This window comes from Dromiciops gliroides, chromosome 1 (assembly GCF_019393635.1).
Source record: "Dromiciops gliroides isolate mDroGli1 chromosome 1, mDroGli1.pri, whole genome shotgun sequence".
In the NCBI taxonomy this organism is placed as follows: Eukaryota; Metazoa; Chordata; class Mammalia; order Microbiotheria; family Microbiotheriidae; genus Dromiciops; species Dromiciops gliroides.
In genome coordinates this window covers 675,672,660-675,686,039 of record NC_057861.1, presented here as the reverse complement: position 1 = coordinate 675,686,039, position 13,380 = coordinate 675,672,660, and the positions used below count along the sequence as shown (strand labels likewise).

Here is a 13,380-nt window from a genome sequence, read left to right as displayed (position 1 = left end):
TATTGGTGTAATCACGCCGAGATTGAGAAAGGTTAGACCATTGGACAGGTTAATCAGTGTTCCTGTCTTTCCACAGCCCCTTTAACACTGACATCCTATTTTTTGGTCTTCCTTGCTGATCTGTGTGGTGTGAAGGGGGAACCTCAGAGTTGTTTTAATTTTATTTTCTTCCTATTCCTGAATTCTTTATTATGGTGAAAACGAAATGAACAATATCAGCTTTTAAAACCTGCTGCTGCTCCTAGTAAGGTTTTAAATGGATACTTTCTCCACCCAAGTTTTCTGGCATGGTGTTTCTTAGGAAACTTCCTCTGCTTTCAAGGTCTCATGGGGAAAGAAGAAAATTATTTCATCACCAGTCCTGATCCCAAACAGTGAATTAATGGAAAACCCTCACCTTCAGTTCTCAGTCATTGCTCTGGATTTGTAGTAAGTGTAAGCTAGAAAGCAGAGACAGGTGGGCCGAGAGAGAAAGGGAGGGGGGGGGGGAAGAAGGAGGAGGAGAAAAAAAGAAAAAGAGGAGGGGAGGAGGGGAGAAACAGAGGAGAGGAGAGACAGAGAAATAGAGACACTTGGGAAGGGCTATTGCAGCGAATCTTTATAATGTGTAACTTTGGACAAATTACTTCACCTCTCAATATCCCAGGCCATTCTTTTTTTTTTTTTTTTTTTTTTTTTTGCGGGGCAATGGGGGTTAAGTGACTTGCCCAGGGTCACACAGCTAGTAAATGTCAAGTGTCTGAGGTTGGATTTGAACTCAGGTACTCCTGAATCCAGGGCTGGTGCTTTATCCACTGCACCACCTAGCCGCCCCCCCCCAGGCCATTCTTTAAGACTATAACCTTGACATTCTCAAAAAGAGAAAAAGACCTACTTGTACAAAAATATTTATAGCAGCTCTTTTTGTGATGGCTAAGAATAGGACATCAAAAGAATGCCCATCAATTGGACTGAACAAGTTGTAGTATATGATTGTGATGGAATTTTATTGTGCCTTAAGAAGTGACAAGCAGGATGATTTCAGAAAGACTTAGACTCGTATGAACTGATGGATAGGGTAGTGAGTAGAACCAAGAGAATGTTGTGTACACAGACAGTAATATTGTTTGAGGAAGAACTGTGAATGACCCAACTACTCTTAGCCATACAGTGATCCAAGACAATCCCAAAGGACTAATGATGAAGCATACTATCCACCTCCAAAGAAAGAATTGATATTGATTGAACACAGACTGAAGCATGCTATTTTTTTACTTTCTTTCTTATACAAAATGACTAATATGGTAATGGTTTACATAATTGAACATATATAACCTATATTTGATTGCTTACCACCTCAGGGAGGGGGAAGGAAAGTGGGGGGAAAGGAGGGATGGAATTTGGAACTCAAAACTTTAAATGAAAATGTTTATTATAATTTTTTTTTTTAGTGAGGCAGTTGGGGTTAAGTGACTTGCCTAAGGTCACACAGCTAGTAAGTGTTAAGTGTCTGAGGCCGGATGTGAACTCAGGTCCTCCTGACTCCAGGGCCGGTGCTCTATCCACTGCACCACCTAGCTGCCCCTTGTTTTATCTCTTGTAAAGGGTGGGGGTTGTCAACCCAACTAGGGCTCCAAAGCCGCATGAAGGCTATTCATCTGTCATAATAATAGTGAGAATCCATATAAGTCAGTTAATCAATATTTATGAAGCACCTACTATTCTCCAGGCACTGGGGATGCCTGGAGCTGGGGATACAGAAAGAGGCAAAAGACGGTCCCTGCCTTCAAGTAGCTTACAGTCAAATGGGGGAAACGACAAGCAAACAAATATTTACAAACAAGCTATATCTAGGACAAATAAGTTATCAGCAAAGGGAAGGCACTGGAATTAAGAGGGATTGGGAGAAGGGGCAGCTAGGTGGTGCAGTGGATAGAACACCGGCCCTGGATTCAGGAGGACCTGAGTTCAAATCCGGCCTCAGACACTTAACACTTACTAGCTGTGTGACCATGGGCAAGCCACTTAACCCCCACTGCCCCGCCCCAAAAAAAAAAAAAAAAAGAGAGGGATTGGGAGAGACTTCCTATAAAAGGTGGGGTTTTAGTTGGGATTTGAAAGAAACCAGGGGGGGCGGCTAGGTGGCGCAGTGGATAAAGCACCGGCCCTGGATTCAGGAGTTCCTGAGTTCAAATCCGGCCTCAGACACTTGACACTTACTGGCTGTGTGACCCTGGGCAAGTCACTTAACCCCATTGCCCCATAAAAAAAAAAATTAAAAAAAAAAAAAAGAAAGAAACCAGGGAAACCAGGAGGGAGAAATGAGGAAGGAGGGAGGGCATTCCAGGCATGGGGGACAGTCAGAGAAAATGCCTGGAAGACAGCTAGGCAGCGCAGTGAATAGAGCACTGGCCTTGGAGTCAGGAGGACCTGAGTTCAAATCCGGCCTCAGACACTTAACACTTACTAGCTGTGTGACCCTGGGCAAGTCACTTAACCCCAATTGCCTCACCAAAAAAAATTAGAAAAAGAAAAAGAAAAAGAAAAAAAAGAAAATGCCCGGAAGAGGCCGGTGTCACTGTATTGAAGAGTATGAAGACTGGAAAGGTAGGAGATGATTAATATGAAGAGGATTTGGAGGAAATAGGGAGCCACTGGCTGACACGGTTGGACAGTTGAACACACACTTTAGGAAAGTCAGTTTGGTGGCTGAATGAAGACTAGATTGGAATGGGGAAAGACTTGAGGCAGACAGACCTATCAGTGTTTTAAGGTTTGCAAAGCACTTTACAAATAACTCATTTTATCTTCACAAACCTGGGAGGTGGGTGTTATTATTGTGATCCCATTTTATAGATGAGGAAACTGAGATACACAGGTTAAGTAACTAGCCCTGGGTCACACAGCTAGTCAATGCCCAAAGCTGAATTTGAACTCAGGTCTTCCTGCTCTATCTTACACTCTTGCTGTGCCTCCTTTTTTGGTCAAACGAATTATATTTCACTATTCTGCTTATTGTGTGCCATTTTGTAAGAAGCCCTATATAGAGAGACAGCCTGCAATCCAGGAAGGCCCAGATTTGTCTTGCTTTCATCTCATCCTACCAGCTGTGTGACCCTGTGGCACTTCTCTGTGCCCTAGACAACTCTAAGACTTTAAGCTGAAGACAGAAACTTCTCTGGGAATTAGTTCCAGTCCCTATCTGTATAGATTTCGTATTGCTTATCTGTGTACCTGTTGCTAAGGTTACACAATGCCTTGCACATGGTGGGGCACTTGATAAATTGCTTGTTCCCTCCCCTTCCTCCCCTCCCCACCTCTCCTTTGTTCTCCTTTTCCCTTCCCAGCTGAACTTGATAAATGCTCATCCAATTGAACTGGACATATGTAAGGGGCTTTGTAAATCTCAAAACATGAGAGAAATACCAATGATTATTATTCAATTCTAATCTTCCAAGAACCCCAAATTGAACTAAAGCTCTGAGGGAGGGACTAGAGTTTGGTAAAGAACAAACCACAATTCCAAAGGATTCATAACAAAATTGGTGACCCACCTCTGGACAGAGAAGTGATGGATTCAGAGGGAAGATGGAGACATATGTTATTTCTGCACATGAGAATGAGTTTTGCTTGCCTATACATGTTTGTAACAGGGCTTTGGTTTTTCTTTCTCAATTGGGGAAGAGAAGGAGCTGGGAGAAAGAAAAGGCAGATTTTGGGGTGGGGGTTGAAAACATTTTAATTAAAAAAATAAGAGGTAAAAAAAGACTTAAAAAATAAAGCTATCTTGGCAATGCAAGGGGAGGTGGGAGGAAAAAAAGGCAGATTTTCATTGATTGAAATAAAATTTAATTTTAAAAAGCTATTTGTGGGAAAAGAGGAAGATCAAAGGAGGAAAAGAATCACTGCTTGGGGGTAGATGGGATGATAACTGGTGATGAAGAAGAGGCAGAACTACTTGACTCTTTATTTTGTTTTTCTCCTTCCTTTTTCTTCCCATTAAGGAGAAATCTTTGGACTGGAAAGACCAGAATGAGCAGCCAAAAAAGGAGCTGATAAGATAAGTAGGGAGATTTTGAGCCTTTGATGGGTTCAAGTCAGAGGCTCAGAAAATGACATCCATGGCTCTTCAAGGAACTGGTGTGTATATGGCTGCCAAGCCCCTCATCACCACTGACTTCTGAGATCACAGAGAACAGCTAACTTGTTCACAGGATGGCAGAATTTGAGAGTTAGAAGACACATCAGTAGTCTGACTCTGACACAACCCATATGGAAGAACTCTCTAAGCCACAACCAACTTTGCAAGAAATCATCCAGTCTCTGCTAAAAGACATCCAATGAGGGGGCAGCTAGGTGGCACAGTGGATAAAGCACTGGCCCTGGATTCAGCAGGACCTGAGTTCAAATCCAGTCTCAGACACTTGACACTTACTAGCTGTGTGGCCCTGGGAAAGTCACTTAACCCTCATTGCCCTACTCCCCGCCCCCCCCAAAAAACAAAGACATCCAATGAGGAGAAGCCCATTCCCTCCCAAGGCAGCACATTCCATTTTTTGGATAGCTTGCTCTCATTGTTTGGAAGTTTTTTCCTGACACCAAGTCTCAATTTGCTTCTTTGTGACTTCCGTCTACTATTCCTAGTTCTTTCACATAAGTCTTCTGCATGAGGACCCTGCAGATTCCTGGAGACACACCTATCAGGTTCCAGTACTGAGTCTTCTTTTCTCCTGTCTAAACAATACTGAATCCTTCAACTGATCTTGTCATGGATTCATGCCCTTCAACTATCTTAGTTACCTTCAAACTGGAGAAGTGCAAATATGCCCAGGGGCAGCTAGGTGGCTCAGTGGATGAAGCACCGGCCCTGGATTCAGGAGGACCTGAGTTCAAACCTGATCTTGGACACTTGACACTTACTAGCTGTGTGACCTTGGGCAAGTCACTTAACCCACATTGCCCTGCCAACCAAAAAAAAAAAAAAAAGGGAAGAGAATGGAGTTTCTAACTTGTAGACCAGTGGGCTTGATGGAGGCTCGAATGCTCTGGAAAGCATGGTATCTAGAAAAGTGCTAGCTGCAAAGAACCAGCATAGCTTTGTCAAGAACACAGCATAGCAGACTAACTTAATCTCTCTCTCTTTTTTGAGTTGCTAGATGTTGATTACTTGGATTATTATTATTTTTGGGAGGGGGACAGGGCAACAAGGGTTGTTGAGACTTGCCCAGGGTCACACAGCTAGTGTCAAGTGTCTGAGGTCAAATTTGAACTCAGGTCCTCCTGACTCCAGGGTCTGTGCTCTATCCACTGTGCCACCTAGCTGCCCCTATTACATGAATTCTTAGCAAAGTTTCTCATGCTATTTTTTTGTAGGAAAAAAAAATGAAGATTTAGGCTAGACAAGTGAATTCATAATTGGTTGAATGGTCAGACTCAAAGATTCATCATTAGTAGTTTTCTATCAATTTGGAAGATTTCTATTGGGACTGCCCAAGAGATCAGCCCTCGACCTTGGTTGTTTTTGGGTATTGGGGTAGAGATAGAATGCTTGTCAAATTTTCCAATGATAAGGGGGCAGCTAGGTGGCGCAGTGGATAGAGCACTGGCCCTGGAGTCAGGAGTACCTGGGTTCAAATCTAGCCTCAGGCACTTGACACTTACTAGCTGTGTGACCCTGGGCAAGTCACTTAACCCCAATTGCCTCACTAAAAAAAAAATAAATTTCCAATGATACAAAACTATTAGGGATAGCTATTGTGGGCCCCACAGTATCTTAACGTGGTAGGACACTATATATTCACTATATTATGATGAAAATTAATAGTGATACTTCTAAAGTCTTATACTTCGTTTCTAAGAATTCTACCTGCATGGCTAAACAACAGTTGCTCTGGAGGATTGGTATAGTTAGGTCTTTGTGCTCAATATGGGCCATGTGACATGGCAGCCCCAGAGCTAAGACAATAGCAGGATGCATTAAGAATGATGGGATTTGAGAGCTAGAAGGGGACATCTAGATTCTTAGACTTAGTCTGTGTAGCCTTTGGGGGCAGAATTAAGTCCCATGGGGGCAGCTAGGTGGCACAGTGGATAGAGCACTGGCCTGGATTCAGGAGTACCTGAGTTCAGGTCCGGCCTCAGACACTTAGCACTTGCTGGCTGTGTGACCCTGGGCAAGTCACTTAACCCCAATTGCCTCACCAAAAAAAAAAAAAAAAATTAAGTCCCATGGAGTAGGATTTTTGACTAAAATAAGGAAGACTTGTCTGAAAATGAAACAGGCTGCTTTGAGAGGGCGTGAACTCTCCTATGCCCTTATTATACCAATAGGGAAAAGTGAGGCAGAGAGTAGCAGCCAAACCCCACATTTAGGGCTTTGTGTCCCCCATACTCAACTCTCTCCTGAGTACTCACCAGGTGATGAGACCAACCACCAAATGGTGCTGTTGTATGCTGCATTTCCATGCTGCCTACCCACCACCTCATTTAGGGACATTTGGGGATTGCCCCCCCAACTGTAAATTCAGTGTTCCATCCTCCAAGAATGGAGTTGTTGGAGGGAAACTGGGTTGATAACCTGGGAGTAGTATGGCTGGGAATGCCCTGGCCCAGGGGCCAACTGCTCACCACTGTACCAGGACAGGATGCCCTCCCACCTCTACTCCCCACTCCTGGGCCAGTGCAGGAGAGTCCTGGGAACTTGAGCCAGAACCTGGAGGCTGGAGAGACCCCTCTGCCACAGCAGAGAAGACGGAGGAGGGAAGAGTGAGAGCAGGCAGGTTTTTTTTCTTTCTACATTTTATTATTTCAAACCAGGTGAACAATTTGATAAAACGTGTGAAAAAAGCGAGGAGGCATCTGATGCTGTTGACTCTGGGGCCTGGGGCGGGGTTCAGAGGGCTGAGAATGAGGGAAGGATGGAGATGGGCCCCTCGTGGCAGTGGCCTTTCCTATGGTTAGAGGTGAAGAGCTACAGTTAATAGAGCTGACGGGAGAGCTGCCAGAGGGGGATGGAGGCCGGGGTGGAGGCCGGGATGGAGGGGGACGGAGGCAGGGGTGGTGGGAGTGGGAGATGAGAAGCCCCCGGTGACGTTGGCAGTTGACACAAGACTTAGCCCTTTGGAAACCTTTGTTGGGGGGTTGGGGGGGTGCAGTTGGAATGGAGGATTCTTTGGGGGTGGGTTGGAATGGAGGAGAAAAGGAAGACGGGGAAGGAGATGAGGCTTCGGGTGGCTGGAGAGGCTGCTGTCCCATCAGCAGTGGGTACAGGACATAGGTGAGGCCCCCATGCCAGCCCCCAGGGCCAGAGCAAGCAATGAGATAGACAGATGTAAACAGACAGACAGACAGCCAAGGCACGGGCTCCCCTGGAGGAGGTGATCCAGCACAGATCAGGACGACTCAGCCATTTAGTACATGACAGTTTTAAATAGTCTTCTCTAAAAAGGTCCCTAAAGTTTTGTTTTATATTTAAAAAAAACACACACACACAAAAGGCCCAAGAAAGAGAGAGAGAGGAGCTTTGGGACTTCTGGGCTAAGGAATGTTATCGTCGGTGTCGCCGTCCTGCTCGGGGTGGGCTTGTGCTTTATCCTGGAAGGGCTCTCCGATGCCCCGAGTGGGCTGGGCCAGCCTGGGAGGGAACGGGTACGACTGGCAAGGGGCTTCCTGCCAGTTCAGGGCCCGGGGACCATGAACATGGACCAGGGGCTGGGCTGGGATATCCTGGCAAGGCAGAGGGGCCACAGGATGGCCAGAGAAATACAGGGTTTCTTTTACCACAAACCCAAGTTTCAGAAAGACTGACACCCCCCTCCCCCCAACACAGAATAAAATAGAAGAGAAACCAGGATGTGGCCCAGGGTGGTGCTGATGAAGGGACTACTGTGGTGGGAGGGCTGGGGACGGGGCAGGGGCAGGGAGGCAGGAGGTCCCTCACAGCTGCCGGGCCAGGTAGGTCCCAACCCAAACCTCAGGGGCCTCCGCCTTCTACTCTTCACCAAAGTCTCTTTGTTAGGTGGGGGAGAAACCAAACCATAGAAACAGAGGGAGGGGGAGGAGACGGTGGGGAGAGAAGTCGAAGTCGAAGTCACTATGATGGGGCATCCTTTCTTTCTTGGTCCTGTCTGCATCTTCCTCCTGCTCAGACGGTCCTGATGGGAGGAGAGAGAAGATCCCTGAAGCCTGGAGGGTCAGAGCTGTGCAGCCATAGTCCAGGTGGGCTCAGGCCTGCTCTCCTCCGCCAGCAGGCTTGGGTCACTGTGCACCCCCCCAGACCCCCAGCTCTCCCCACCAGGAGGTTCCCACTGTAGCCTTCTCTCTCTCTCAGCATCTCCTTCCCTCTGGTCTTCCCAGCGCTCAGAACAATGACCCTGCTTATCCATCAAGGGCCTGGCTGCAGGCTTAGAAACCAGCCTACAGTTGCCTGGTTACCAGGTCTTCTGAGGGCCTGGGGGTGGTGAGAGGGATGCCAGCAGCCCCTCCTCTAGTTGTGTCTACAGCCAACCCCCTGTTGCTAGGACCCCCACAGTGGAGGGAAGGCCCAGTCTGGACTTCAATTCCAGCTGGTATTCCTGCATTATTCAAAGTGCCTTGCACTTTTTAAACTTCCTCCAAACTGTGTGTGTGTGCGTGTGACTTTCTTCCCCAGACCGGGGACCCCCGAGAAGTTGACGACCCTTGCCCTGGCTTGTCCCCCGTCCTCTTTAGAAAGAAGATTTTCTGCAGTTGGGGCTGTGCCTCCCCCAAAATGCTGAGCCCTGGCTCTCCCTGCAGAGTGTGCCCCCTTCTGTCCCATCCTGGTTCTCACCTCCCGCCGCCAGCCCTTGGCCACCTGCTCAGAAGAGGCCGCAATCCTTCAGGTTGTTTTTGATGATGACGTCAGTGACGGCGTCAAACACGAACTGCACGTTCTTGGTATCAGTGGCACACGTGAAGTGCGTGTAGATTTCCTTGGTGTCCTTCCGCTTGTTCAGGTCCTCGAATTTGCTCTGGATGTAGCTTGCAGCCTCATCATACTTGTTTGCCCCTGGGGAGAGATGGGGATATTGGGCATATGGTGAAAAAAAGTGCTGCAGGGTGGCTACTGGCCACCCTTGCTATTAGCTCTGTGGCTCCCAGGCTGGTCACTTCCCAGATTCAGTCCAAGCCCTGCTGCCTCCTCAGCTCTCAGGGGCTAAGCTCTGTCTCCAGTTCACCAGAACCAAGTGCCAGAGACAACTCAGGGGATACCACCCAGGGTGGGAATAAACAGAGAACAACAATTCTGATGAGGAGAAAGAAGAATTGTCTAAAGAAACTGATGTGGATACAGATGGAACTACCCCATCAATTAAGACCTTAATGGACTTGTGCAGAATGTGTAAGCAAGGGTAGGTAAAGGGTGAATACAAAAGCAGGGCTAGAGGAGGCAGCTAAAGGTAACGAATTTCTAGTGATACCGAGGAAAGAAAAAAGAGGATGGTTGCTCAGGCTGGATGGGACAATGGCAATGAATGCTAAAGAGAACACTGATATTGCTTCTGTTTCCTCTGCCTAGGAAAGTCCTCTTTGGACATAGAAAGACTGAATAAAAGCGGTTGATCAAAGAGTGTCCAATGACTCTTGATGGGCCTGAGTCACCAGGCCCAGGAAATCTATTTCCTGGGATCCTAAGGTGGGCAGACATTATTTACTGAATCACTGTCAGTGAACTTTGAAAGACAAATGTTCAAAAGTGGGGGATAAATAGACTTTATGGTGGCTAGATCCCCGACAAAATCTGAGCATGGGTTTCTATAGGGAAGGCTGGTGAATGGACATCCAAAAGAGGCGATGGTGGCAATCCATCACAAAGAGGTTTTAATGGGTGGGGATAAATGCAATTTTATATTCGGGTTCCAAAAATCAAACTCCCACATCTAAGACAGCTTTCTCAACAGCAGGCCAAGTTAGATGCATTTTATTTCCTTTTCTGACTCCATTTCTAGACTGATGCCGATTCCTCAATTTCAGCAAAGCATTTACTAAAGTGTGCCAGACACAGAGATGTGGGCTCGATAAGATTCCAAGGAGGCCAATTCTGACGTGCTGAACGGCCATGTCCAATGAATGGTCATTGTGGTCTGATGACAACTTGGAAGGCGTTCTCTAGGGGAGTGCCCTTGGGTCCTGTCCTTGGCACCATGATCTACTAGAACACGGACCAGACTTGGAATCAGATCCAGCCTCTGACACTTATTAGCCATGTGACCACTGGCAAGGACTCATGGCTTTTCTGAGCCTCCTTTCTCCATCTGTAGAGCGGGATGTCACCTACAGAAGCTGCTGCACTCAATTCAGCAAGCATTAGTAAATGCCTGAAGTGTACAAGACCCTGGGGAAGAAGGGCAGTGACACAGCCACACTGGTGATTTAGAAACATTAAACTGAGCTGCATGGACAGTGGACTGGAGAGGAGAGAAAGCAGAAGCAAACAGAGTGAACAGAAAGTTGTTATAATAGTCCCAGTAAGGGAGTGACAGAGGCCTGTGAGTAGAGGGCTAGCCAGCCTGTCAGTCAGTCAGTCAAGGATTTATTAAGTGCCCAGTGTACGCCACACTATATGCCAGGCCCTATGCCCGGTGATACAAAGAATAGCAGAAACACAGTCCTTGCCCTGAAGAAGCTCACATTCTAATGGGGGAGACAACAGGCAAAGAACATTTCTATATAATTTTATTTTTTTTGGTGAGGCAATTGGGGTTAAATGACTTTCCCAGGGTCACACAGCTAGTAAGTGTTAAGTGTCTGAGGCTGGATTTGAACTCAGGTCCTCCTGAATCCAAGGCCGGTGTTTTATCCACTGTGCCACCTAGCTGCCCCTAGAACATTTCTATAGAGTGAAAATGCCGGCAGTCTCAGAGGCCTGTGGGAAGGGAAGAGACAAGGTTTGAAGGAGGCTAAGTGTGAAGTCTTATATGTAGGTTCCCAAACTCAGCACCCCAAGTACACGATGGTGGAAGAGAATTCAAGCTTGGGGAAGAGGCCAGTGTGATGTTTGTATGACCAGAGCCTCTTGGTGCTTTCCAGAAAGGACCTGAAAGACCACTAAATGCAAGCCTTCACTTTGCTTTTCATTTCTCTTTGGAAGGATGCACATAATTTGGTGTATGCAACTTTGCAAATAGAAGAGAGAAGGTGCTTTCAAGTTTGCAAAGCATTTGACATACATTACCTCACGACAACCTCGGGAGGCTGGTTGTTGTTATCACCCCGACTCTACTGATGAGGTAAAAGGTTCTCAGGCTGAGTGGACTGCCCAGGGTCCCCCAGCAGTTGGGATTCAAGTCCATCCAGCACTGACTGTCTTCACTAAGCCACCACGTTGTACGCAGAGTAGCAATCCCTTCACCTTACAATGGAGGAAGTCGAGGCCCCAGGTAGTGGTCACTGAGGCCACACGGGTATAGAGCCAAGAAGCTATGCCAGACTCCCCTGTTTTATATAGCACCCTGTGCCTGTATTAGCCAGGGAGAAGTTGATTGACTTTTCTCCTAAATTAATAGGCAGTCAGGTATTACAGTGGGTAGAGAGCTGGACTTGGGCATCAGGATTTGAGTTCGAATCCTGCCTCTGACATTTACTAGCTGTGGGACCCTGGGTAAGTCCCTTAAGCTCTCTCAGCCTCAGTTTCCTCATCAGTAAAAGGGTGGGGGTGGGCTTGATGATCTCCAAGGTCCTTTCTAGCTCTAATTCTATGATGCTATGTTATGGTAGAACAATCCAAGCCAGGTCAGGCCAAGACCATGGCCCCCAGGTCAAGGAAGCTGAGAGTCTGAGGACAAGATTTCAGGGTGACTTGATTGTACCATTCTGTCCAGTGGCCAGTAAAGTTTTAGAAGAAGCATCAGGGCCAGGTCCAACAGGATGAGGGAGGGGGCACTGGTAGAGAGGTCAGTGTGGCTGAGCCCCTCAGGGAGGTGGCAAGGCAGGGCAGAGGGAAGATGAGTGAGCAGGAGACTAGCATCAGGCCAAAGCCCTTTCCTTCCCAGGGTCTATTTCTTTCCTACATGTGTTTACAAAAGGAGTTCAGAGGAACTCGGGCTTAGAAAGGACCACAGGTTTGAGGGCTTCCCAGAGGCCTCCAGGCCAGCAGCCTGGCAGCCTGAGACAGGGGGAGCTGGCACACAATTCAGTCTTCCCATTCCCATCCTTCCCACCTCTTAGTCACTGGTGGAGCCCTGCTTTGTCCTCCCCAGTATGCTGGGCCCTCTGTCAGAGGAGCTTCCCGAGGTCCCCTTGGCTTAGGGTTAGCTGTCATTCTTCTTTCCTCCAGCAGGGGTCCCCCTTGGACCACTGGTCAGTGCTCTCTACTTCTCTGGCCCCGTGGTGTCTGGTGGGGTCTCAGCTCTTCCCCACAACCCCACTGGACCATTGGGGCTGACTTGCCTTCAGCCCTGATCTCTCCTATTCCCCCTGTATATGCAGGGCCTGGTTCCCTTTTTTCTGGACAGGGGAACCCTGGGGAGGGGGTATGGAACCCTAAAATCCGGAATGTCTCGACCGAGCCCATGGAGCCCCATTTCCAGAGCCCGGCCCTCACCCACCCCTCTCTGGGCTTGAGTCCACCCTGGCCACATCGGGGAGGGGAGGGGAAAATGTACAAGGGCATTAGGAAAGGCCCTCGGGGTGCCTTTCGGTCATCTGCTTTGACTTCCTTATTTTCCCAATGAGGAAGTGGAGGTGCAGAGTTTAAATGACTTGTCTAAGGTCCCAGAGATGGTGAATGTGGCTCCACATGCAGGCCTCTCTCCTGCATCCTGCTGGCTCCTTAGCCGTGCCAGGGGCTGCAGAATGGGACGTTCCCCCTGCTCACCCCTGGGATAGCTATTGTTCTGGGCTGTGAAACCTGGCCTCTGTCCCTGTGCCCCGCTCCCTCCAGGTAGTCAGAGAAGCAGATGGAGAAGCCTCCCAGCCTCCTTGGCACCTGGGGAAGCAGATGGCCACGCTCCTCCCTTTCTCCTCCCGGGCCTCGTACCTGAATACTCAGGAAAGCAGATGGTGAGGGGGCTGTGAGTGATCTTTTCTTCAAACAGGTCCTTCTTATTGAGGAAAAGGATGATGGAGGTGTCTGTGAACCACTTGTTGTTACAAATGCTATCGAAAAGCTTCATGCTCTCGTGCATTCGATTCTAGGGGAGGCAGAGCAAAGAAGGAAGGTCAGCCGAGGGGGAGTCCCTAGAATTTCTGAGATGATGTCGTAGGCCTTAGGCTCTAGGGTGGAGGGAAGTGGTGCGAAGGAGTTGCTCTTTCCAGTTCCAAAGCTTAGGAGGTAGAGAAAGGAGGGAGGGAGGGAGGGAGAGGTACCACAGCAGAGTCCACCCCACCTCACTACCCATGGGCTTCGGTAGCCTGGGAGCCAGGTCAGATGAGGGCTGGGCA

General features: G+C 48.1%; 1 protein-coding gene across 2 annotated transcripts in view; it reads right to left on the bottom strand.

Annotated features, from left to right (window-relative positions):
• Nucleotides 1-6,761: 6,761 nt before the first annotated feature.
• Nucleotides 6,762-13,380, bottom strand: part of GNAI2 (G protein subunit alpha i2) — a 92,149-nt gene continuing 85,530 nt past the window's right edge. The window contains exons 7-9 of one of the 2 annotated variants that reach the window (XM_043970523.1): nt 12,977-13,130; nt 8,813-9,007; nt 6,762-8,132 (exon numbers count right to left, since the gene is read on the bottom strand). In XM_043970523.1, the coding sequence (XP_043826458.1) occupies nt 8,817-9,007; nt 12,977-13,130 (345 nt within the window). In that variant the 3' untranslated portion in view covers nt 6,762-8,132; nt 8,813-8,816. Of the gene's footprint in view, nt 8,133-8,788; nt 9,008-12,976; nt 13,131-13,380 lie in introns of both variants that reach the window. The other variant, XM_043970512.1, reaches the window with a different exon arrangement.